This window comes from Pteropus medius, unplaced genomic scaffold (assembly GCF_902729225.1).
Source record: "Pteropus medius unplaced genomic scaffold, Ma_sr-lr_union100, whole genome shotgun sequence".
NCBI lineage: Eukaryota > Metazoa > Chordata > Mammalia > Chiroptera > Pteropodidae > Pteropus > Pteropus medius.
The window spans coordinates 1423816-1451555 of record NW_024352149.1 but is presented as its reverse complement, the minus strand read 5'-3'; the positions used below and the strand labels follow the sequence as shown (position 1 = coordinate 1451555).

General features: G+C 38.4%; 1 protein-coding gene across 1 annotated transcript in view; it reads left to right on the top strand.

Annotated features, from left to right (window-relative positions):
• Window positions 1-26744, top strand: part of SAMD5 (sterile alpha motif domain containing 5) — a 357304-nt gene extending 330560 nt beyond the window's left edge. The window contains exon 2 of the mRNA XM_039846950.1: window positions 25958-26744. Coding sequence (XP_039702884.1) covers window positions 25958-26122 — 165 coding nt within the window. The 3' untranslated portion in view covers window positions 26123-26744. The remainder of the gene's footprint in view (window positions 1-25957) is intronic.
• The last annotated feature ends 996 nt before the right edge of the window (window positions 26745-27740 follow it).

Here is a 27740-nt window from a genome sequence, read left to right as displayed (position 1 = left end):
TAAGAAGCCCTAAAAGCCTCAAATATTTACTGTCTAGCTCTTTACAGAGAAAAAGTTTGCCAACGCCTTGGCTGCTGTTCAGTAGAAGATGCCACTGAGGAAGGACTAGCACTCACAACAAGGGGAGTGAAAAGCTTCCCACAGAGAGTTACCTGGAAGTAATGCTCATTTTGCTTGGCCTTGAGGGACCTATTATCAATGACCAAACACCCTCTTGGTTCATAGTGTCCAGGCTGTTAATGAGATGAGCCCATTTTGGGAATCTCTCAGCATTATACACAGTAAGGTGGAGCTGTATGATGGCAGATGATTTACACTGGTCAGTCAATATGTGTAACAAAATCCACTCCATACAAAAAATACCAACAGAAAAGGAAATTTTTCTTTTAATAACACAATAAATCACACATAATTAATGCCCAGTTATATTTTCTTTGGAGAAATTGCAGTTTTATAAATGTTTTGTATTGATATTTTCAATTAGAATGTTCATCACATTATAAAATATAAATAAAACCTGGTATTTTTTGTTTTTTTGTTTTTTTTACCTCTTGACTACTAATTGGTGATGCTAGTCACATTTCAAAAACAGAATAAATCACTTTGTGATATATTCTCTGGAGTTGAATGGTCAATACTACATGAGCTCCTTTGTGTCAGGTGAATGTTATCCATCCTTGACTTAAGCCTGTTACCTTTGGGCAAAATTATTTTTTAAAGGCCTGCATGTAACAGAACAGAAATGCTTACAAGGGAATAGATTGTGCAATGTTTTACTGTGACCTGTTTTCTCAAAATACCTGTAAAGAATGAATAGGAAGCTCCCTTTGGACCTTACCTTATCTGGTTGGCTACATAGATGCAGCAACAGCATGGATTTTTAGCAGAGAGTTTATTGCTTGGGGAACTTTCCTGGCCTGACTCTTTATCTTGCTATCCATTGCTGTCAAAAGTCAGGATTCACTGGTGGGGCAGCTCATCAAAAGTTCAGACTTTGACCAGGTGAAATTAACACATCAGTTGGTAAGTCAGAGCAGAACCGGACTTCAAGGATTCAGCCCATCTCTCGATTTTACATATGAGAACATAGCAGTTTAGGGACTTGGTCACTATCATGTCACTGCTTAGTACAAAATCAAAACTGAGACCCAAATTTGGGACCCACCACTCCACACTCCTGAGACCTGTGGAGAGAAATACCTTAGCAATTTCTGGCCAGCCCCTTCCCTGTCTAATCCAATAGTGGCTTTCCTAGTGCCTCTCCCTTAAATCAAGATCACCCATTTACACATTCTAGGAAGTCTAGACAGAGCTGTCTCCAAGATGATGCCATGACCTGTTGTATCAGTTATCTACTATGGTGTAATCAACCACCCCAAAATGTAGTGGCCTAATGTAGTGATCATGCATTATTGCTCATGAATCAGAGGGTCAGGTGAATAGCTGATCTGGGTCAGTCTCAGCTGATCTCAGGTGGACTAGCCATACATTGGCTGTCCAGAAGGCCTCATTCACACGTCTGGTGACTAGCTAGTTAAGGGTGATGGATGTGACTGGGCCACAGATCTCTAGTCATTCATCAGTCTAGGCCAGGCGTTTTCACATAATAGTGACAGAGTTTCAAAAGAGTGAGTGAAAGCATGCAAGGCTGTGGGAAGCCTAGAATAGGAACCAGAGCATCATTATTTCTCCTGCATTCAGTTGGCCAAAGTCAGTCAAAAGTCCAACCCAAATACAAGGAATGGGGATAGAGATTCCGTTTCTTGGCAGGAAAAAATGCAAAATGATATTGCAAAGAGAGTGGATAGAGGAAGGGGTAGAGAATTGAGGCCTTTTATTGTAATCAACTTATGTATATATGGACCTAAGCCCGGAGCCCTAACACATTAATCATTTAAAACTGGAAGAATTTTTTTTTTAGTCATCCAGACTCATTTAATGTATTTATTTACTTACTTACTTATTTGTTTGTTTGTTTATATTTCCATACCCTTACCCATTCTGCTTTGGCAACCATCAGATTGGTCTTTATATCTATGGGTCTCTTTCTTTTTTGTTTTGGTTTTAGATTCCAATTCTAAGTGAAATCGTATGGTATTTGTGTTTCTCTGCCTGACTTATTTCACTTAGCATAATTCCCTCTAGGTATATCCATGTTATTACAAATAGCAAGATTTTATTCTTTATATATAAATGCATAAATATATAAAATCTCATCTTTATTCATTCATCTATCGATGGACACCTAGGTTGCTTCCATATCTTGGCTATTACAAGTAATGCTGCAATGAACGTAGAAGTGGTATGTATCTTTTTGAATTTGTGTTTTTGTTTTCTTCGGATAAATATTCCGAAGTAGAATTGCTGGGTTGTGTCACACCTCTGTTTTCAATTATTTTAGGAATCTGCATACTGCTTTCTATAGTGGCTGCAGTATACATTCCCACCAACAGTGTACGAAGGATTCCTTTTCTCCACATCCTCACCAGCGTTTGTTGTTTTTTGATTTATCGATGATAGTCATTCTAACAGATGTGAGGTGGTATCTCATTATGGTTTTAATTTGCATTTCCCTCATGATTAGTGATGTTGAGCATCTTTCAATATGTCTATTGGACATCTGTATGTCCTCTTTAGAGAAATGTCTATTCAGGTCCTCTGCCCATTTTTTAATTGAATAGTTTGTTGTTTTAGTGTTAAGTTGTACGAGTTCCTTATGTATTTTAGATATTAATCCCTTATAAGATGCATCATTTGTGAATATCTTTTCCCATTCAGTAAGCTTTGTGTTTTATAGATGGTTTCTTTGCTGGGCGAAATATTTTTAGTTTTATATAGTCCCATTTGTTTATTTTTTCTTTTGTTGCCCTTGCCCAAGGAGACTTCCAAAAAGATATTGACAAGACCAATGTCAAAGAGTTTACTGCCTATATTTTCTTCTAGGAGTTTCTAGGTTTCAAGTCTTGCATTTAAATCTTTAATCCATTTAGAGTTTATATTTATATATGGTGTAAGAAACTTGTCCAATATTTTTTGCATATACCTGTCCAGTTTTCTGAACACCGCTTATTGAAGAGACTATCTTTACACCATTATATATCCTTATTGACTTTGTCACATATTAATTGACCATTTAAGGGAGGATGTATTTCTGGGCTCTCTATTCTATTTCATTGATCTATATATCTGTTTTTATGCCAATACCATACTGCTTTGGTTATTATAGCTTTGCAGTATAGTTTGAGATCTGGGAGTGTGATATCTCTCACTTCATTCTTTCTCAAAGTTTCTTTGGCTATTCAGGATCTTTTGTGGTTCTATATAAATTTAGGATTATTTGTTCTAGTTCTGAGAAGAATGCCATTGGTATTTTAGTAGGGCTTGCATTAAAACTGTATGCTGCTTTCAGTAGTAAGGACATTTTAACAATATTAATCCTTCCAATTCATGATCATGGTATATCCTTCTACTTATTTGTACTGTCTTCAGTTTCTTTCTTTAATGTCTTACAGTTTTCAGAGTATAGGACTTTCATCTCTTTGGTTAAATGTATGCTTTTTGATACAATTGTAAATGAGATTGTTTTTTTTAATTTCTCCTTCTGATTGTTTATTATATAAACAGCAGTTTTTCTAATCACATTTAATCAGATTGCCTTTTATTTAACTGCTTTCTTGGTGACTATCCTCTACTTCAAAGTAATTTTAAAGCTTCAAGAGGAAAGAATGTGTTCTATAGCTTCAGAGGGTTACTACCTAGTGGGCCCAGCATTGAGCTGAAATTAGGATTCAACCCAGACCAGGAGTAGGAAATGACTTAGTTCAGTGCCATGAATGTCCCTTGGCAAAATGGCATGTGTTGTTCCTTTATCACTACATTGTTCCATTGATGGAAGAGAAGGCCTCAAAAGGCACAGCACTTCCAAAAGCTACTGCTTACTAATTACAGTGTTGACTGAGCTAAGTCTCTGCCCTGCCCAAAATCTAGAGGTCTCACCTAGGAGAAGTGGCCTACGCACCATCTTCATCAAGTGAATCTTTTTGTCACAGTGAGGTCCACTTGTTCTTTTAGAAGAGGGACCCCAACCCCTGGGCTGCAGACCAGTACCAATCCATGGCCTGTAAGGAATTGGGGTACACAGCAGCCTGAGGTGAGCAGCGGGCTAGCGAGTGAAGCTTCATCTGTATTTGCAGCTGCTCCCCAGCGCTACCATCACCACCTCAGCTCCACCTCAGATCATCAGGCTTTAGATTCTCATAGAAGCACCAGTCTCTTGTGCCAAAAAAGTTGGGGACCTCTGTTTTAGAATGTAAGTTATAACTTTGGAGCTATGACTTTATTTAAAATTTGAAGTGATTAACTATGTGGCAGCAGTTAAATCCTCCCGGTCCTAGCAAAAAATAAAAAAATAAAAAAATTATATATATATATATCTCAGAAGACGGTAAACAGCAACATACCCCACTGATTTATGATGAGGAAGGAAGGCAAGATTATTCACTGTTATTAGCATTTAGAAGTCATGCCTTACTGTTCTTCCATATTAAATATCTGCTTTTAGCCCTTTGGGGGGAAAAACAACAATACTTTACCTTTGAAAAGGCCTGAAAATATTTACTAATTGTCTGAATAAATGTGGAGTTTTATGAATTTGAGTTTTATGTCCTGACTTAAATGGAATTGGTTCAAGTGTTCTGTTTTCCTCTCTTTCTCATCTTCATAAATACCATTCAAGGGATACAAAATCATAAAATTTACAGCTAAAGGATTTAAGAGATTACTTCATCAGTCTTTCTTTAAGACCTAGAGAGGTCACGTGCCTTTGTTAGGACACACGGTTAGTGAACGTCGTAAACATACCAAGAATTCTGGCACCTGTCTCTTGTCTAGTACTCTTTTTCATACTATACATGATTTTTACTAAATCCCTTTTACACCAGCTAGTTAGGTGCTTGTAATTTTGTTTACTTTTCAACATCTATTTGACTGAACTTAAAAATCATCTGAGGCAAATTATTTAACACCACATAATTTTTTAAAATAGAAATCTATTTCTTAATGTATTACTACAGGGGTTCAGAGCCCAGGCTGGTAGGCAGTTTTGTCATTCTCAAAGTGGCTTCCATCTCTGGGTCCATATGTCCACTCCTATTCCAGTCATCTCCCAGTCACTCTGGGCTCTGGTACTGGGACATACGAGGTGGAACTAAGTTATATGACTTCAGGGAGGGGGCTGGAGGGACAGCTTTCTCCAGGACAGAAGTGCTGGTGGAGGCTGCTGTTCATTTGTTGGACCCTCCCTACTCCTGGAATGCAAACTGTCAACCTCAAACATTTTTCTTCAGATTTCATTTATAACGACCTAGAGCCAACAATCCGAAGAGCTGATGCTGGTAATAAAAAAAAAAAAAAGACGAGCAAAGAAGACTGGAATCAGAAGTACATTTAGCTTCTCTTTTCATGAAGATGGAGCCAGCAGTGAGGAAGGAAGCCCCTGGCCCCCGCAAAGCCGAAGCCAAAGCAAAGGCTTTGAAAGCGAAGAAAGCAGCTCTGAAAGGCGTCCACAGCCACGAAAAAGAAGAAGATCCACACGGCACCGATCTTCTGACAGCCCAAGACTCCGTAGCTCTGAAGGCAGCCCAAATATTCTCGGAGAAGCACCCTGTGGAGAAACAAGCTGGACCACTCCACCATCATCAAGTTCCCCCTGACTACCGAGTCAGCCATGGAGAAGGTAGAAGACAACAGTACACTGTGTTCATTGTAGATGTCAAGGCCAGCAAGCACCAGATTACACTGGCTGTGAACAAGCTCTGTGACATTGATGTGGCCCAGGCCAACACCTGATCAGGCCTGATGAAGAGAAAAAGGTATACTTTCAACTGGCTCTTGACTGTGATGCTTTGAATGTTGCCAACAAAATTGTGATCATCTATAATAAATCCAGCTGGCTAATTCTAAATACAAACATTTTTGACTGTTAAAAAATGTATATTTAGCTTCATAATATTGAGAAGAATATTACTGTTCATGCAATGGCATTTGGTTAGAATATCTAAATAGGATTCTTTCTCAGGAACAATACAAAACACCATAGGTGGTCGGTAACAGGTTAGATAATGACATAAAATAGGACAGAATTGTTCGGAACTAAATTACCTCTTAGATTTCCCATAACTGTAATTTCCACTGTGTTATTAGCTCTGTTACAGGTTTTTTTTTGTTTTTTGGTTTTTTTTTTGTTTGTTTTTTTACAAATAGAGGGAAAAAAATGTTCTTCAAAATCTCTAATCTAAATTGCCTCAATTCAGGCCTTTAAACATTCCAACATTTCTTTAATTCATCCTTTAAACACATTTTTTTTTCACATTCCAACTACAGATCAAAAATACTGTTTTCAGTTCGAGATCGGTTGAGTCCATAGATGCGAAGGGCCAACTCTATAGTCAATTTTTATGTGGATTTTCGACTACACTGAACTTGGCATTCATAACTCCCCATTGTTCAATGGTCAGCTATAGTTTCAAAGTCATGGAGCTGAAGTTTAAAATTGGAAGATACTGTAGAGACCTAGTTCAACTCATCATTTTCTGCTGAGTGCACTCAGGGCAATGGTGTGATTTCTCCAAGATCACTCAATTGTGTTCAAGCTACAGCTGCAAATTCCACTTTATTCCATACCTCAGTGCATTGGGAGGTGATGCCAGGTAGAGGTGATTCTGTCAAAAGACAACAAACCCACTGACATCTCTCAAGCCAGGGACCAGTGTCCCCAGAGCTTTTGCCCGTGATGTTCTCACATTTTGACACAAAGTAAACTGAGACCTCAGATTTACTTTCTAAACACACAATGAAATTTCAGTATAACCATTTAACTCTGTAAAAGGAGAAATCATTTTGAAAAATATTTTATCCCAAGAAAAACAATACAAAGTGAAATAATACAAGCATGAAATTGAAATATTTCATATCATGGTCAGAAATCATCTTGATATGACCATGTATCTCATAGTGAAAAATGCATTTAAAAATTCAGTTGCGTTTGATTTTACAAGAATTGTAACAACTCAGTTTTTTTTCTTTTAAATCCAGAATCACCTCCTCCTAGATCACTTTCCCACACACCCATTCTCCTGACTGGCTTGTGTTCCTCTCCCTGAGTCCGTACGTGTCTCTGTCAAGAGACTCAGGTCACTGCACCAGCACTGTCATGTTCCTGCTTCCCTCACCAGACTGGACCCTCTCTACTCCGAGACTGCGTTTCCCACTACGTATGAGAGGGCTTACAGTGCCTGGCATATCCTAGTACCTGCTACAAGTTTTAAAGGGACTGAAATAATTTAAATCAGTTTACGAGCATCATCATGCTTTTTGATGGATTATTGCTACATCTTGTAATATAGAAAAATAAATATGGTGTAGAGTATATGTGGGTATCAGGATAAATTTACCCTGTTGTTTTAAGGCTGGAGATGAATTGGCCCTTCTCCCTTAAACAACAAAAAGAATATACTCTTAACTTCTGGTTAGAGTTCTTATTAAAATATTATGGGATAGGTAGGATAGGATGAGGAGGGATATATCTCAGATAGTAAAATGGAATTTCCCAATCAGTTCTGCTATAATTAATATATAATTTAAAGCTAAAAATCCAGACGTTCAATGATGTGTTCGATAACTCGTGCTGGGATCTATTTTTTCAGTAATGCTTATCTTTCCAAGGGGCATAGTTAATTTCTTCAGTATTCTGTAAATTATTACAGAAATTACAAATCTACTAGAAAATCAATATAACTAATTGTAAATTAATAGATTTCTAAGTGTGAAGGAGCATGTAATAATGTAGATGAGTTCTTTAAAGAACATGCCAGTTCCAGCATCAAGGGCTCAGGGCTCCAGCTGTTTCCTGTGACATCTTCAAGTGTAAACACATTTCTTTCTTCCCCCCAACACTCCCCCTCCATCCCCTTATTTCCCACTGATTTAGTCTGCCACTGCAGAGAATAACATTTCCATTAGCCACCTACTGTTAAATCAGGGTAACTATGATAAAAAAAAAAAAAAAAAATTCCAACATGCAAACAAACCAATAGAGAAGCAACTGGGGTTACCATCTGTCTCAGATATTTTTTTATGGGGCCCACCAGTGTTCAAACTAAAGTGAAGTTAAATAAATTGGACCTAATAGGGAGCTCCAGAATGTGCATTTATAACAAGTACGAATCTGAATAGAGTATGTGTATAACTATATTTGATACACTGAATGAATAATCTTTACTACTATATTTGTGTGTCTATGAATTTTAGCATGGACTAGTTATTTTAATGTAAATTCCACATCATTGCCAATCAATTTTAGGCAATAATAGGCTTGTCAATAAAAAGCCCCAGTAATGATCATAATTATATTGAGGTAATCTATGAGAATATATCATGGCCTTGTTCTGCCCTATGTCCTTGGATGAATGCAAAAGAAATAATGTAACTTTACATTAAGTTAACACTTTAAAATTTACAAAGTGCTTTTGGCTTAGATTTTGGTTTTGTAGCCATAAAATTGGGGCAGAAATAAATACCATTTTACAGATGTGAAACAGGTTCAGAGGGATTAAAGGCTACAGGTAGTTACTAGTCAGGATGTTTTTATAGAACTAACAATCTCATGCCCTGGGATAGCTCAAAGTCAAGCTCTAGGTATACATAATAAAGTAGGTGGCACCTGGCCCCCTGATGAAAGGGACTGGAGAACCTGCAGATACACCGATCTCAGGCAGGAACAGCAAACACCAGCAGAGGGGCCCGGCACATTGGCCCAGACACCCCCATCTCCCACTGTGCTTTCTTCTAGCCTGCAAGGACCTGGGAGCTGGTCAGCTTGGTCCTAGTCTTTACCACTCTATAGTTAAGGAACTGGAGAGGCACCTGGAGCAGAGATATAGGATAGATATCTGTCTTCCTGGCTGGTGGGGCTGGTCAAGGATTCAAAAATTGGTTACTTCCCTTCATATCCTTGTGATATCTGGTGACTTTGTGCTTGTAAAGCAGTTTCCATGTGTATAGGGGAGGAGACAAGGCAATAGAGGCTGGGGGAGGAAGGAAAATGAGTCTGCCGACTTGGCTTTAGGCAGAGAGGCCAGGCTACAGGATGCTTCTACTAGAGAACTAACCATAGCCGACACTACCAGGTCAGCAGAGAGAACACCTTAGCATTTTTGGCTGACATTTAGGCCTAAGGAAATCTCTGTATAATCAGAGTGTGGCTACTGCACTTTTAGTTCATTAGCAAGGAACACATTTACGGTGTATACTGGTGTTAAAATTTTAATTTAATGCAATTTAACCAAATCGTAAAGATTGTGCACATGACTATTATTTGACATTTATGGTCTATAATCATGTATGTGCCATGTGCTTTTCAGAGCATAAACTTTATCTGAAAATTTAAAATCTAAGTTGGCTCAAAAAAAACAGTCAACTAAACCCTTTATTAACTTGAGCCCCAGATTTTATTCCAGCATTCACTATTCATGAGAAATAGACAAGTTCAATATGTATTAGCAAGCCAAACAAAACTAAAACAAAACAGATCCATGAAACCCAAAGTAAAGTTTTTGTTTATTTGTTTGTTTTGTTTTGTTTTGTTTGTTTGTTTAATTAAATTTCTAAAACTAGACCAGGGGTAAATCTAGATTTAATGCAACTTCTAGTCTTTTCAAATCTATAATTCTGGTTGATCTATAGTATTTAAAATTGCGACCTTGAAGCATTGTCATTGACTAACCATCAAGAAAGCCTATGTTTAATTTCTCATATTTATGCACAGGCAAGTAACATTTTAAACAAAAAATTGTGAAATAAAATTTTCTGATTCAATACTTCATAGGGAACAAAGTTAGTTTTATGGACTGAATGTTTATGTCTCTGCAAAATTCAAATATTGAAATCCTAATACCCAGGGGAATGGTGTTAGGGAGTAGAGACTTTAAAAGGTAATTAGGTCATAAAGATGGGGCCTTCATGAATGAGGTTAGTGCTTTATACCAATCATCACTAGAGAGCTTGCTTTCTCTCCGTCTCCACCATGTGAGGGTATAGAAAGAAGATGTCCCTCTGCAAACCAGAAGGACGGTTCTCACCAGGAACTGAATTAATGAATGGGCACCTTGACCTTGAACTTCCCAGCCTCTGAACTGTAAGCAATAGATTTCTATTGCTTTTACTACCCAGTCTATGGTATTCTGTTATAACAGCTAAAACCGATAGATACAGTTAACTTCCCCCATGTAAAATCGAGAAAATAATCTTTTTCTTAAAAAAATTCAAGAGTTTTAGTACCCAAAGACATCACCTTCTGTGTTCTGTAGGCATATTTTTTCTACCAAATTCAAATGGTTGAGTCCTGATTTTTTACAGCACAGCAGTATTTCCCATGTTTTAAAAATTCTCTCCTAAGATTTTAATGGCTGCATAAATTTAATGGATGAACAAAGAGTCTATGTGCTCAACTATTTGTCCACAGTATTTTGCCTGAGAATTCTCAAACTTGCCAGTCAACCATGGATGGTTGTGCTTATCTAGATACATTCAACACATTATACCAGTTCCAAAATATTACTTTGCCCAGTTAGCACAGCTGCTTTTGCTTTTTTTGTGTGAGGGTTTAATTATTTTCAAACCTAAACTAGTGTCGAGGTGAGGGAGTTGAGATTAAAAATGGAAGGTAGTGTGGAGATCTAGTCCAGGCCATCACATTCAATTGAGTGGACTCAGGTGATAACGCGAATTCTTCAAGACCACGCAATGATTGACCAAGATAGAAAGAGATCGGGTCTCCTAATATACTGTTTTATTTATGCCAGCAGGTCATGATGCTCCTTTTTTATGTAAACATTTTCTACTTTTCCTTTTCTGATTCTGAAATGTAATTCGCAGGTAATGTAACTTACTTACACACGTATATGTTTTTAAACCATCCTTTAAAAATTAATGTAATGAGGAAATAAAAGGTAAAATATAAAATGATAAGAAAAAAATATAAGAAAATGATGACTTTACTGGTAAGATATAATAATATCAGATGCTCACATCTATATGTAGAATCGGTATAAATGTGACAGCTACAAATGCAGCTGATACAATTGAGTTATATTGGCAATTTGTATACCACTAGTGGGGTTACCCCTGTTGTGATTTTCTGAATTGGTAAACAAATCTTGGTAAAAAAAAAAAAAAATGGAAAAAAGTACAACACTCCTTTGATATATATAATACTTGAATTCCCAGGAAATTCAGTAGCTAATTCAGTAGTAAAACCATGCCAAAAATTGTGCTCAAAACAGAGTTAGTTTCTGGGCTCAGGTAATTATAAGCTGGTTTTCACCTACATAAATGTCAAGTAGAACATTCAAAAGCTGTGAGAAACAACTCATTTGTATGGAACTCTCCTGCACGCTGAAGAAGGCATAGCATCCTTGGCATCTGCCTACCGAATGTCACATACTACCTATCATTTTGACAAGCAAAAACAGTGTCCCCATAAATTTCTAAGACTGTCTTAAGGGTTGGTATCAGAATCTCTGCTCTGAGTCATGTTCCTTCTCATTTCTGTAAGAAGAACAGAAGAGCATTCTAAATAGAGACTTTTGGAGAAAAATTCCGAACTGGAATTTCCTTTGTGAGATAGTATAATCATACGTCCTCTTGTTCTTTCTTATCCTTTTAAAATATGATGCGTGGTGGTGATGGTGATACAGATAATAACAGTGACACTGGGTTGATGTGATGAAAAGAGGACCCAATGATGCTCTTATTTCTCAAATAAAACGACATCTCCTCATCCAGCCCCACACCTCAGATACACACGTCAGCACACTTACCTTGTAATTATACTTGTGTTGCACTCATTTTTCAAAATTACTTACTAGTCTTTTTATAAAACCTCAGTCCAGTAGGACACAGGTCCAAATTCAGGCTTTGCCTGACAATCCTGTGCCTGAGAGTAATTCTCTTATTATATTCAAAACCACGTAGTTGGGTTTCAAAAGGAACATTCTGAGAATTAACATTTGGGCTTTTTGAATCGTACTGACAAATGCATTTCTCTCTTTGATGCCATGTATTTCTGAATAAGAAATGGAAAAAAACAATAAAGTCACATTTAACTTGCAGAACGTCATAAAAATGTTTGCTGTGCTGTGGAGCGACAGTCTGTTCTTTCTGATAAGAACATTCTTCTTTGTATTACAATTTCATTATGTATTTATCCTTATTATACAAAAGCTTGTGGCAATCGATGAGAAGAATGTCTGCATCTTTGGTTTTACAGAAATTTGCATATCAAAAATATGCAACGATGTAGTGATATATCACATAGAAACAGTTCAATAAGCATAATATTTTTCTTGGCATTTTTGAGTGAAAATGAACCTAAAGCAATACCTTGTCCCGAGTTCTAAATATTTTCCAAAGAAATCCTCCATGTCTCTCTTTCATTTCTATTTTACATAAAGAAGTAGAGAAATGTCATGGCGTAATGTTTTCTGTATGATTAAATTAGCCTCTTTCTTCTGGAATGCTAAAAGCACTTTTCTGTTTCCTCATTTTATCATTATATATAGCTAGTTTGTGAAACAGGATAAGACAAGCATTGTTCCTATTTTACAAGTAAGCAAACTGAAGCTTGCTTAATAGACAGGAGCAAGGACCTGCACTAAACTTCTTCATAGGGCTTTGCAAGGAGAGAGTTCCTAGAGCAGCCCACAAAGGAGAGGCAGGAGTCCCTGCTGACCACCTTGAACCTGTCTCACATACAAGGAGGTTCAACCATGTCTTTGAGGGCCTGAGGGAGTCAGCTTGACTTAAACGTATTCAAATACCTCCCAGAATAGTATGCAGGCAAGTCATTAGAAGTCATTTAGAGATACTTTTTTCCTGGCAAACAATTTGAACGATAATACTTTAACTCAGGCAGATACTAAAATTATTGTCTTCCCTCCTACTCCCATCATTTTCTTTCTTCTTGAAGTGAAAATAGAGCTGTATCAGATCTTAGAGAATAAAGCATGCACATTGCGGGGTGGGGGGACGGGGATGGAATTAGGTGTTGATAAATCTTAGCGGAATGGAAGAATACCACACTTGCACCAGCTGAACTCACAACTGAATGACTACAGAGAGATGGTGTTTTCTCTTCACTTCAGTGTTCACTGTACATATTCAGGCAGAGTCTGCTGGTGGCAGGAAAGGCAACGGTTTGCCTACTGAATATTATCTGCATAACTGTTCAGTGAGTGACGTGCTTTTCTTAACTGTGATAAATTGATTGCTGTAGCAAAATCATTGTGATTATGCACAATCAGTATTTTAAACTACACATTAAAAGAAAAATGAAATCCATTGATTTTTTTTACATTTCCAATGAGGAAAAAAGCAAGCAAAAAACAAGCCAGCTTAATGAGATTTAGCCTTTCGGTTTAATTTAGCATCTTTGACCAAGTACAGAGACACTCAATGGTTTATACATTTGCTTCAGATAATTCCCTGCCTTCCAACAGTGTGGATAAAATTCCATCACAAGACAGAAGATTGAGAAGCATCAGTGATCACTGAGGACAGGAGATTTGACAAGATATGGTCATGGTCGAACACACTAGAACAATGAGCAGAGACTGTGAACATCAAGCCATGCAACTGGATTAGAAAACAAAAGTGCTGGCTTTCCAGACATAGCACATGGCCTCTGCGTGCCGAACAGAGCAAGGGGCTTCGGAATCCATTAGAAAACCAACAAAGTAGGAAAAGGATAAGAGATAACTGGACCATGGAAGAAAGACACCTATCAAGGAATTTCATAGGAATTGAAACAGGGCACCATGAATCCACTCTGCTAAATGTTTGCTGACATCCCTGTGAATGTTGGATTAGGGTGGAAATAGCAGCATCTAGATAGAATGGGGAGCCTGGGTCTAGCCCTTCCTTGCTGGTATAGCCCTTCTTTGATGTGTGACCTTGGGCAAGTGTCTTTTTTCCTTCCCAGTTCGGTGTCCTTTTTTGTAAAAGTACTGAATTACACTGAGGTGTTTCAGAGGCCCCTTTTAATTCTAAACAATCTAAAATTCTGCAGCTTCTCAAAATAACCTAGAGTAATGCAAACTACTAAACGCCACTTTTAGTAGCCAGCATGAAAAACAATGAAAATAGCAAGGACTGCCTACAGGTGTCAGTATTATATGAGCCCAAATTGGGCACATTTATCACAAAGCAAAGAAAATACATCTGATCTATTCGAAGAAATCAGATCATCCTGAGAAAGAGAAATGTGTCAAAAGGTACCTGATTATGTGCTGAAATACGAAATATTGTTCTGGTTGCAGATGACCTTTCACGTGAGATCATTCACTTGCTGGTTATGCTGTCAAGTAACTTACTACTGCCCTTTAAAGGTCATTGCCATGGGTGTGCCCCTGGGTGCTTCCGAATGTATGCATCTGATTTACTTCCCCTCGTAAAATATACTCTATAATGAAGCACCCCTCTCCACTCTGAGTCTGGTAGGAAACATGTTTCCCCTTGTATTATAATCATATTACAGTTAAAGATATCGGTGGAGGAGAGGGAGAGAAGGGCGCTTCATCACAAAACCTTGGTAGCCTCCACCGATCGTGGAAGTCAAAAGCAGATCCCACTGGTGCTTAACAGGAGCAGAGATATCAAGTGATGTCTGAGTGTATTAGCTACCTAGGGTCAATTGTCACAGATATGGTGCTCAAAACAATAGAAATTTATTCTCTCATAGTTCAGGAAGTTGGAGATCAAAAATCAAGATGTCATCATGCTTGGTTCTTTGGGGAGGCTCTGAGGGAGCATCTGTCCTGGGCTTCTCTCCAAAATTCTGGTGGCTCCAGCTATCCTGGACTCACTCCTGGCTCGACCTCCATTTTCCCATGGTTTTCCTGCTGTGTCTCTGTGTCTCAAATTTCTCTATTTGTTTTCTTATACGGATAGCAGATATTGGATTGGGGGCCCACCTTAAATCTAGCATAATCTCATCACAAGATCTTAACTATATCTGCAAAGTCTATATTCCAAATAAAGTCATAGTCACAGGTACTAGGGGTTAAGACTTGTATGTTTCTTTTTGAGGTCACTATTCAAACTACTAAAAGATAATAAACACTTATATCTAATAAGAGTACGGGCCAAAGGTACACTCTTCTCATTTTTATTCTCCATCCATGTGAGGGAATAACTGAGGTCCACTTCTGTGCACATAGGCTGAGTCAAGCCTACACACTCACAAGTTCCATGCTGAGCAACTGGGTCTAAACGGATCCATTCTTTCATTAAATAAACATAACATATATACCAGTTACCCCTTTAGTAAGTACAGTGCTGCGTGACTACACAAATTACAGGCCGGCCCTCATGGATTATTGTTTTAAAAGTGACTAACAGACAACTTTACCTTAGACACAGTGGCTATTACTGGTAATATGAAGCAGAAATAGAGAAGGGAAAATTAAGCCAATATATTTCATCATTAAGATTATATCTTATGAAATATAATTCATACTTAACATCACATGAATTGGCCTCTTGGTACTATGTCTCTTGAAGCAGAATTTTTCAATATTTTCATTCTCATGAATAAGATTTCTTAAGAAAAAAATTAATGCATGTAAAGCCATTCTTCTTGTGTGAAATTGTATTTTAAAGGGAAAGGGATATTGGTTTAGGAACCACAAGATCTGGATCTAGAGCGGTGCCAAGTGGGTGACTTTTTGGCAAATTGTTCCTGGGTCTTATGCAGTTGATTATGCTTTGCACACCAAGGGAAAACAGACTGCTCAGATGTCCATTTAGTTCAATGCCAGAGTCATACCCTAGACAACTATGTCTCAGAGTCTGACCACATTAGCAATTCCAAAGGCCAAACTAAGGCCCTCCACAGAGTTGAAGAATTTAAGAGAAGAGGAGAAGGAGAGCCAATAAGGAATTTATAAGATTTAAATCTGAAAACTTTTGGTGGTCTCTTTCAACTTTCTTTTCCTGTATTGCTGTACCAACCAGCTTGGGGTTGTAGTTGCCTTGCTCACCAGCAGTCCTTGTCAAAGCAGGCACCAGGAGGGTCAATCCTCCTCATTCTGTGAGCATTTACATCTAGAATAAAGCCAGTTACCAGTAGATTCTCTATACAAGAGGAGAAGAGAACTATTTTTAGAGTTATCCAAGGCAGAGTTTGAAAGGCCCTTGGGCCATCATCTTCCCCTGCTTAGCCCACGAGCCTTCTTTGTCTGATCATGACCATCATAGCAGAGGTCCAGTGAGGGGAATGAGATGATTTTCTAGCAGAATCATAATAAGCAAAGACAAGAAAGGTCCAGCCTCCAGGGTGGAAAAGTCATTTATTGCCCTCTGATTGATACCTCTGCCTTCTATTCACCACTAACAGGTTCCATGCCAAAATAAGCTTGGGAGGAATTTTTCATTTAGGTTAATATATTCCTGTGGGCCTTAGGAAAGTACTTTACCTTTATTAAACTTTACCACTGATCCTGATGTTCAAGTCTTTAGAGCATATGACATCATCACTGACAGCGACTGTACCTGTATATGTATGTGTGTTGGCGAGAAGGGAGAAGGGGAGAGAGACATGTGAAATTAAAAAAAAAAAAAATTGATCCGACTTGCCAGGAAGGTGAATAGAGACTGGAAGACGGACTTGCTAGTCATATGGTCCTGGGAACTCAATAGCTGACGCTAAAAAACCAACAGAGGTAATACCACCAACCTACTTTGTCATTATCATTACCCCTATCAGACAGAGATTAAATAATCAAGAGTTATTGCAGGCAATAATATGTAAAACCTTCAAATAAACCTCCATGTGACTTTTATTTTGTAATTCAATCAGCCACATTCCAGAAGGATCTTACTGACTGTGGAGCATAGTCCAGAGATCATCCAGATAAGGAAATTTAGATCCTCTAGTTAGGCAAGCTTACCTGATCTGTAACAGGGCAAGTCCAACCATTCCTTAAAACAAGGCTATTTGCAGGTTTCTTGGGCCAGGCTCTCTGAGGTTGTTGGACCAGTAAATCACCAGACAAGGATTTTCAGGCTCTATCCCTAGGCAGAGTTGTCCTGCTGAAGATGTCCTAAGAGTCTGCTTCATTCATCAAGAAAAGAATTGGGGAAGTGTTATTTCCTTAGAGCTGGAAGCAGGAGGATGATTATCTTATAATAAAGAAGCAGGACTCAGTAGAAGAAAGACTTGCACCTCAGTGAAGTGGTTCAAACCAAAGTCTGCGTGGCTTTAGGAAGTTCCCCAGGCAAGCATCAGGTGATATTATTAATCACTGGAGAGCTTATATATCCTGATTGCAGGATTATATGAGTCAAATGTCTATAGAAGAATATCAATTCACATCATGGATTTTGTCATATATTTTTTCTTTTTTAAGTTTGAAATTACCTAGGACTTCTTTCAGGTACTTAAATAAATCTTGTTTTTTAAACCAGGAATTTAAATGTGTGTATGCATACCCAAACATACACAGCTCTCCTAGGAACTAGAACTTCAAGTTCCCTAAGACACTTTAATAGTTGAAAATTTTTCAATGGAAAAATTCATGGCTGGTGAAGTTGAATCATTTATGAATAATAGTAGAGCTTCAAGCGAAGTAAAAATTCTTAGTAATTCAAGAGATAATTGAGTCTTCAATGAACCTGTGCCTTGTATTCAACTTTTAGGAAATACTGGCTTAAAGATTAGTCTATATAAGGGAGTATGTGATGGGAAGGAGTGAATCAGGTATGTTCATCATCAACCCATGCTGAGCAAAGCTTCATTCTCACAGTTCTGTAGCTAGTTGTTTTGAAGACTATTGAAGAGAAGTATTTTTTTACTAGTGTTTTCATTATTAAGTCAAAAATCTTTTATTACTGACAGTATTAAAGGGAAAAAAATGTAATACTTTTTGCATTTATTGAGTTCCTCCTTTATACTGACTACTCTTGGATAATAGACACTCAATAGAAATTTAGATATAGACTCTACACTCATGGAGCTTGTAGACCAGCAGAAGAGAGTGACTGATGAACAGACAGTTGCAATGCAGTGTGATAATCGATGACCTATCTTCACTTGTCTGAGAACAGCCCCCATACTCGTAGAACCAAAAGCCAAGAGCCAAGTTACAATACAGAATTCAGTGTCCCCTAGCCCTTATGACTGCCCCAGAGATGGGCACTCAATCTCAACTGGTCAATCAGAATCTCTTTCTTGTGTTTTCAGATTGGGTTTGAAAAATGCTAGTGTATCAGAATGGATTGCTTGAACCAGGTAAGTAGGAGCTGAGGCCAGAAGAGGCGAGATGGACCTGGCATGGAGATACCTGACCGAGAAATCTGGCCACTGAGAGAGATATAAGAAGAGAAATAGTGGCAAGAGACTGTAAGGCTCCAAAGAGAGGAAGAGAGGGAAACTGAATGAACCATTTCCTGGTGGCTTTCCAGCCATCGAATTGGTTCCCACCTTTCTTGAGACATAATTGTTCAACTTTGCTTCAGTTTCCATGAGATACCCCAGTGCATTTTTTTAATATTTTTTTTTTAGTTTGCCTTGTTTAAAATGGGATTCTATTAGTTATTACCAAAAGTATCTGGATTAAGACATATTCCTATAGGGGTAAGAATATGATGTTATGGGTTAACATAGGAAGGAACTAACTCAGTCTTGTGGAAACCTGGAAGGCTTCTCAAGTGAAGCGCTATCTGAGCTGAGCCCGAAAAAGTGAGCTGAAATCAGCTAGGCAGAGAGCAGGTGGGGATCAGGCGAGGAAACAGCACATGCAGAACCCAAAGGCTAAGCAGTGTGGCATATTTTAGGAGCCACAAAAGGTTCCCTGTGGGTGAAGCACAGGTAGGGCAGTGTGCATGTTTGTAGGAGGAGAGGATCAGTGTCAAGAGATGAAGCTGGAGAGATAAACTGGAACAACATCACAGAGGGCCCTTTTAAATCATCACCTCGAATAACTTGACTTTGAGCAGGAAAGGCTTCCTTCAGAGAGCTCATTCTGTTTGGCTTAGGCAAAAGCAGCACCATGCCAACTCCTAGTGGAGCCTGAGTCATAAGAAAAAATCAGTAATACTCATTCTGTCCTTACATAAAGTGGTATTTTGTTCATCATGGATTTTTGCATGAACTTCAACTTTTTTAAATATTACTTTAAAATGTTATTTATCTTGATTACTGCTTTATCGGTGCTCCTTTAAATTTTATACTTGACTCACCTCACCCCATTCCTGGCCCTGGACAGAAGAGAATAAACATTAGAAACTCAGGCCATGGGCAGATTCAGATTTGCTACAATCAATACAGCACGACATTGAAAAAAATGTATAACAATTGCTTAATGCTTTTCAAAATTATATTCTTGGCCATCGTCATTGGTTGTTGTCATCTCTTGGGTTTCCTGAAAACAGATTCTCTGGTGGGAGCTGAGCACAGGTTTCCTTGGGGCGTGCTCTCAGAAGGAAGACAAGGTTGGGTAGAGGAAGAAGCTGACCTGCAGAGCCGCTGCCTCAGCCCACCTGTGGGAAGTCTTGGAGCTGGGAAGACTCTTTCAAGTAGTCCTAATTGAGGCCGAGGGCCCAGAGCTTTGTATCCCAAGGCCAGTCATTGGTTGTGGGTGCTGGCGAAATGATAATGTCCCTGAAGCCAAGGACAATTTCCAGTAAGGGACACAGCAGTCAGTAACGGATATTTAGAGTTTTCCTATAAACTATCTCATTTCAAAGCTTTTAGAAGTTTAACCCATATTTGCACATATTTATAGAGAGTGGGCCAGAAAGAGCTCATTAGTTTATTAGGTGAACTCCTGTTAGTAATTTCACTGTGAAAAACGATCATTGTTCATATGGGTAATAAAGAGAACTGTAATTATGCCATAATATTAAATAGCAGATTAAATATTTATTTCTACTGTATTTCTTCCACTGTGTGAGATATTGAGGATATAAAGAATTAAATGGACAAGGTTCCTTGGTCCTTAAGAAATTTATAGTTTAGTTTGGGAGACTATTATGATGATCCTTGCAATAAATATGACCTGACAAAAGCATACACAAGGACTGTGGGAAAGCCCCGTCTGGATTTGAAAAGGAGATGAGTCTGAGTTGAGTCTGGAGGGATGACAAAGTTATTCAGATGCATGAAGTGACATATGAAGTCAAGAAAGAGAAGTGCCTGTTCCCAACGTTGTCAGTAATTTGATATGGTCAGAGTGTGGAATGTAAGAAACTCGTGGTACTGAAGATTGGGCTCTGAAGGGTCTTGAATGACATGTATGTGAACTCATGCTTTCCTATAAGGTACAGAATCACTGAGGTGTTTAAGCACGGATTAAGTTCCCAGTATGGTCTGATCAAGCAATTATACTAGTTATCTACTGCTGTGTATCTTAAAGACTTAAAACAACACAGCTTTCCTATCTCATGAGGATAATTAAAGTTTCCAGCAGGGCTGAATTCTCATCCGAGGCTTGATTGGGGGAGGATCCACTTCTAAGCTCTCCCAGGTCATTGGCAGAATTCATTTTCTTGCAGCTGTAGGATTTATGGCAGCTTGCTTCTTCAAAGCCAGTAAAACGCACACATACACACACAGAGAAAGAGAGAGACAGAGACAGAGACTCTGCTAGCCAAGATAGAGTCTTATAATCAAGGGAGTGACACTACCCCTGCCATATTCTATTTCTTAGAAGCCAATCACAGGTCCCACCCATGCTCAAGAGGAGGCCATTATACAAGGGCATGAATACCAGGTTGAAGGTACCATAAAGGCTATTCCCTATGTTTACCCTTCCGTATGTTGCTGTCTAGTCGACTTGTGAAAGAAAAGGTGGGCTGCCAAGCATCTTCCCTGGCATAGTCCATTGTTCTATTTGGGAGGAACTTTGATCTTATGCAGTGTATCTGTTAGCTTCACATGAAATTATTATTTATGATAAAATTCTAGAAACTGAAAAGTCTACTAGGAAATATTTATGCGACAGCAGCAAATATCACATATTCTGCTTTAGCACAAATATTGTATCTACTACATCCATTGTGGTCAAAGGCAATATTATGATTCAGAAAGTATGCGATTAATTAAATGATGCCATAATATGTTTTAGAGGACCGCTGGAAACAAATGCTCAGTCAACTCCTAAAATGTGTTTTTTGAATGTTTAGTGACTGAGACAGTGTGTCATTTCCCTCTACATTGTATTATAATGTAGTTTATGTGGCATACAAATATTAGAGACAGTTCCTACCGGTGCTGTGGTGTGTTTTGTATGATGTGGAACACACTGGGAGTTTAGTTCTCTAATACATGCCATCTGGTGATTCAGTGATATGTATATGAATAAACAGTGACTCTGCTGTTTAACTACTTAGTACATGCATTTAATTAAGTTCACAAATCCTTACAGGCATGTGGTTAAAGGGGCTTTGGCAGATTCCTCCTCTGGAGGCCTTGGCACGGTGTCGCTGGAACTCTCATTACATTGGAATTCGAAATGTGCCTGCATTTGTGACAGTACGTCAAGGTTTCCTATCTTTGCAACCTTTGTCAGCTCACGTTTCAGTTTATAGCCCAAGAAGTTTAATAATTCTTATTGAAATAGTCTAGTTATTTTCATGAACTATATCTGTTTGCTTCGCATTAAATGATCATTTATGAACAAAAAAGGGATGAACATCAAAATACGAAAGTATCAAAACAAACTGCATGTGAGGTTTTATCCTTCCAGTACGTGTTCTTCAGTTTTTTTACTTTGTATTACAAAGTAACTCAGTGAACGTGGTATTTTAAAATAAAAACCTACAAAAATAAAATAATTTCTCTGAAATGCAGTGACCGAAACCTGGTAGTTTGGGATCTAATCTAAAGTATTTCGGACTGAAATTGGGGTGTGTGTGTGTGTGTGTGTGTGTGTGTGTGTGTGTGTGAGCTTAAAAAACTGGGTGCATTTTACCAGCAGATGGTCTGGCGTTCTTTTTGAGGCAGTGCAGGGGAAAGGAAATGAGAACCAGGAAGAAGCCTCTCCAGCTATGACACCCACAAACGCTCTGATTTAGGGGGAACGGATATTTCCTGGGCCTCAGTTTAGCTCTAACAATCAGATCCCCTGAAGAGATGCAAAAGAAAAGCAAATATAAACATGATAGAACATCCCACTTAACTTAATCTTTAGACTTAGGACATCTGTATGACTAAATGTTTTGCTTAACTTCTCAGCAACCTGCTTGTAATCAGCAAAGAGTTAAGAAGGGGACTGGGAGTGCGGGGAAGCCCCTCACGGTATGAGCATCTGAGTAGGTCTGCGTGGTGGCTGCGGGGACACTGTGTCTTCCACAGTGGGCAGTTATTGATTTGTAAGTCGTTGGTGAGAGATCCCTGTGGACGGACTGCAGCTACAGAGAAGGAAGAGACGGTCAATTTTCCTTTCTTACTGAGGACGACAAATTGGAGATAAAAATCCTCTTGTCTATTGAAAGTGAGCGACTTTGTCATTGCAATAGCATAACTTTAAATGTATTTGTGATGCTCGTATTATTCCTGGTGCTTCCTTCCATTGTTTCCTTTTGCTTGAAAATATGAACCTCAGAGCAGACCTTTTCGTAGACAGTTTTGTAGACAGCTGTGGAGATGAGAAACACCTTATCTGCTAGAACATCATTTTGTCAGATAGTAAGTTTTCAGATGTTATACTCGAATGCCAAATATTGTTTCTCAGAATATCGATTGTTTTTTTCCCCCCTTTTATTCCTGTCTTCTTCCTGCTTATTATCAGGAAAGCAGTCAGTACAGAGTCTGTGCTTGCTGGCCCATGGCCTGACTTTACGTGACTCAGACTTGCACCTTGGTCACTCGAGTGTCGCCCTAAAACCCACTGCTTCCCTCTGGCCATCGTCCATCTCTGCACATTCTGCTGTGACAGCTCCTCTCAAGGTTCCCACCTCTCACTCTTCTCCACAAACATTAGTTTGGGTTTTTCCTCCTGTTTCCCTCCCCGCCTCCCAAATATATCACGTTTATGGTTTTTACTAGGATGTCTCCTTTTCTCTGGCCCCTAACAGTCTCATCCACACTCATGGAACTACAGCCAAGTTTTCAGAGGACTCAGAAATCTCCATCCCTGGCTTCTCACCTGCACCACAGACCCTGAATGTACAGTTGGTGCCTCACACTCTGCGCATGTAAAAATTGAACTCATCTTGATGCACAACATCTTCCTAGCCACACTGGCTCAAACGCTAAGCGTTTTAGCCTCCTTCTCCTGGTTTTCTGATTTCATCGAAGCCATGAGAATGTCCCTTTAGACCTCTTGATTGACAGATGGTGCCAGGGCTAGATTTTGAGATCATGGCCCAGGCCAGACCTCCTGCTCTTCCCTAGTGACCTAGTGCTGAGTATAGAGATCAGGGGTCACCTTTTCCTAAAGGTTGCCCAGTGGCTTTGACAAATCTTGCTTAGATATCAGTCTAAGAAGTGCCCACCCAACCTCCCATCTCATTCTCCTCCTCTTGGGGTCAGACACAAGTGCATCATGGTCTCTCAGCCCTCCCAGCCTCCCTCAGCTTCCTCCTTATACCCCTTTTTTATAGGCTTATTTAAAACTTGCTTAAAAGAATTAAATGTGGCCAAGTCACAGAAAAAAAAAAATATCAGCTATGGTAAATTTGTTCAAACTGATATCAGGGATGTGGTAGTATGTCATTCAGAAAGTAAGGCCCCCTCCTGCAGAGTGGTGGATAAGTGATGGTTTTGTGGAGGGGCCGATATGAGGTATCTACTGTGGGCACGAAGAGAGATGACCAAGCAGTGGTGGCAGAATGGAGAACAAGAGGAACATAAGCTCATTCTCCTCCTGGTTCCGTGAGTGAGAGGAAATGGGCTAATGTACGCCAACCGATCACGTCCCCACAATTCAGTGTGATTCAGTTCTAGAGTACCCACCTTTTGCTAGGCACTACAGATAAGCAAAACGAAGACTAACACAAGGTCATGGCTGTCCTACTAGCTAGTGTCTATGATGAAATGCATCTTGGTGTCTGCATGGCCAGCTTGCTCTCAGGAGATAAGAACAGGAAGAGGTCAGTCTAGCATTCAAGTACCACTATTCATGGCCCTAGGCTGCTTTTTCCACTTTCTCCCACTACTTCTTTATAAAATACTCTTGTATTAAAATTGACCACCACTTGGACACTTTATAGATTATTTCGTGGAACTCACTTTGCCTACACTCATATCATACATGGCCTGGGAATGACTTTGCATCCCTCTCTCTAACATCTTTCCCCAACCTTGAGTAGGCTCCAGTTTTTCTCTGTGAAATCTCTCGGGCCACCCTAACTCCTTTAACAACCCCTTGACAGTATTTTATATGTACTTCTCTTGTGACCACTGTCCCCCTCTGCCATGCTGATATGTGTGTACACATCCATTTTCACCTAGATTTTGAGCTCTTGGGAACATCGCTGTTGCTCTCTGTAGGTATCTGACTTCCATACAATGCCTAGGACAATCTTTTTATTTATTTATTTATTCATTCATTCATTATTCATTCATTCATTCATTCATTTTTTATGGTGACATTGGTTAACGAAATCCAATAAGTTTCAGCTGTACACTTTAACAGTAAGGCATATATATATATTTACACTGTGCGTTTACCTCCCATAGTTAGATTTCTTTCTGTCACCACATATTTGATCCTCTATACCCTGTCTACCTCCTTCCTCCTCCCCCACCCCCTACCCTCTGGTAACCACTAGTCTATAGTCCATGTCCATGAGTCTCTCGTTTGTATGTAGGACGATCTTTTTTATACACAGTAGACATTCGATGACATTTCTTGAATAAGTAAATAAATGCGACCACTGAGGACATTTTCGTGAAGTGGTAGAGGTTAGTTTCGCATGTAAACCACTTCCTCACCTCTGTTTCTTAGTCATCTCCAACTACATTTCATGTTTCATTATTTCTTGAGAGATTCTTACCCTTTACAAGATTTCAGAATTCAGAAGAAAGACTATTCTGCATTTTAGAAACTAGAATACTGCAACTGAAAGTAATTATTTATGTTCTAGAGACTGTAGCTGCTGCTATGAATTTTAAATACAATTTAATTTTTAGTGTAAGTTTTCTGTATTGTTTTCTTCTGTTTCGTGGTATATAGCTGAGGCAAGAGAGCCAGGATTATTTACTTTGTAATTAACTACTTAAATTAGAAAGTTCATATTATTTATAAATATTTTGCACTTTGAATAACTTGACAATTAAAAATATTTTAGATTAAAGTTAATCTAAAATTATAAATACCTACATTTCATGATCACTAATCTGAGATTTGGGAGACAATAAGACATCATTATTGCTTCTTCCTAGAAAGATTTGAACCTTACTCCTAAACCAGCTGGCTAGACCTGAGTTTGTGAGCTGAGGATGATACAGCTCTGGTTTAAGACATATCTTCCCTTTGATACCCTGATGTAGAGTCATAATGCACTCTGATGGCTTGATTCTCTGACAGTCTTTTGCTCTTTTTAGAAACAACGAAAAAGAGTGTGTTGTTGGATTTCTGTTACCATATTTGGATTTGTTCTTTTTGGATTTTTGTTACCATTTTTCCCCTTTTGCCTGCCTGTGGTTATATGTTATAATGACTTGGGGCAAAATAAGCTAAAAGGAGATTTTACAACAACACAATGCTTTCTTGTCGACACATTGCTTACTCCTCACACAACTCCCTTCGCATCATAAATAAATTAAAAGTTGGTTTTCTTCTAAAAATATAATGATATTCGTTGAGAAAACACTGGCAGTGGAGGGGCTAAAATAACCTAGGAACTGCTGGAATTGTTTTTAGACCTTGATTTCTTTATTCCTTTCTTCTTTCTCTAGGTAAGTGATGTTTTCTCTTCATTGCTTCGGGGAGTGTTGGTTTGTCTGGTAAGTGCTCATTTTATTGTGGTGTGTTGTGTTGCTGCAAAGCTGCATGTGAATTGCCTAAGAGAACCGAAAGGCAGATGGGAAAGTGAAGCAGGCTTTGGATATGCATTGTGTTGAAAATGCTGGTGTGCGTTAAATCTTTTTTAAATTAAAATTTTTTTCCCTGCGATCTTGCTTTGACGTTATATCATAACGCACTTTATTCTCCAGTCTGGAAAAGGGCCCAAGAGTTGATTAAGTATTGATGAAAACTTGCCTTTTACAAATTCTTTTAATGTGGATTTTTTTTGTCTTTTGCTTTCTTTTTGTTTACATTTTCCTGCCTTTATTGGAATGTTATTTTAATGACCCACATTCGGGTTTTGATAAAACATAAAATTCCATGTAGAGGCATTTTGTTGAAGTTTTTGTTCCTTCATTGTGTTACTCCCGTCTTTCGGCTATATTGTTACCAAGAAGCTCGTTAATCTTCTGGTCTTTTCCTCCAGTATCACAGTGACGTCACTGGTGTAGTATTACGATGCTCCATTGGTACTCTACGCAATGCAGTGATTAAGTCCTACTTTACAGTAACATTTTTATTAAGCCACAGAAACTGATATGTTCCAACCTTTTCTAGCTATAGTGACACAGACACATTATTTTATGGATTTCCTTTCTTGTGGACAGAGGGTAGTTGTTTTTCCAGCTATGTTGTTGACAAGATTTTTATTTTAAAAGAATAAATGAGAAGTACTCTGGAAGGGAAATGAATAGTAGGGGGAAAAAACAAGAGTTCTTGGATTTGTAAATCAAATTTTATAATAGAATATATGCAACTTCTGATGATTTTATCTTATTTTTTATGATTGTTGACTTCCACTTTGAGCTGATACAGGCTGATACAGATAAAGGAATTAAGTCTCCTTTATGATACAGATAATAGGAATTAAGTCTCCTGTGTCTAACATGTACTTGATTATCTTATTGGTTATTGGTCCGGGTTATTGGTTTTGTTGATAGTGCTTATTCTTTAAAGATACCAGATTGGGTTCAGCTGTATCCTGTTATCTACATCACATTCCCTGTTCAAAAAACGCTTGCTCTTACATTAATTAATTTATCTGAGGTATATATAGTGTGTTGCTTGAAGAGCCTTTTATTTAAACATTTAGAGTTGTCTGGGTTTTGTTTTGTTTTGTTTTGTTTTTGGCTTTTGATAATCTGACCTTAAAATATGGTTTACTTATGTTTATGTGTGTTTAATGTAACGTGTTTGAAGAAGAGTACCTGGAGGTCGACTGAATTGCTCTTGAAACATTCAAAAAACTATAGAGGTTGCTTTAAATAACCTGTGTGAGATTTTGACCCCACGCTGTTTCCAGTCCTGTGACAGAATCTTTCTATTAAAGATTCTGGATTAAAAAGATCAGAAAACAGGAGACAGAGAAAAAAGGTGAAGGTTAGATTTCAAACTTGCATAGGCTGTTCCCCGAACTTTGAAGCCCATCAGAGACCCACAAATATGTGAACCAAGATATTATTTGAACAGCTTGCTTAACAATGGGCTGTATAGGGAACCACATTTTAAATTGACAAAGTTAGCCCATGCTGGGAGTTTTTTATTCTTTGCCTTTTGACCTTATAGGATGCCATAAATGAAATATGGAAGTATAGGCTTAAAAAGGCTGGAGGCTGCTTATCTACACCACTCCTATGATGAGGAAAAAAACAAGAGTGAACAAATGCAGTATGT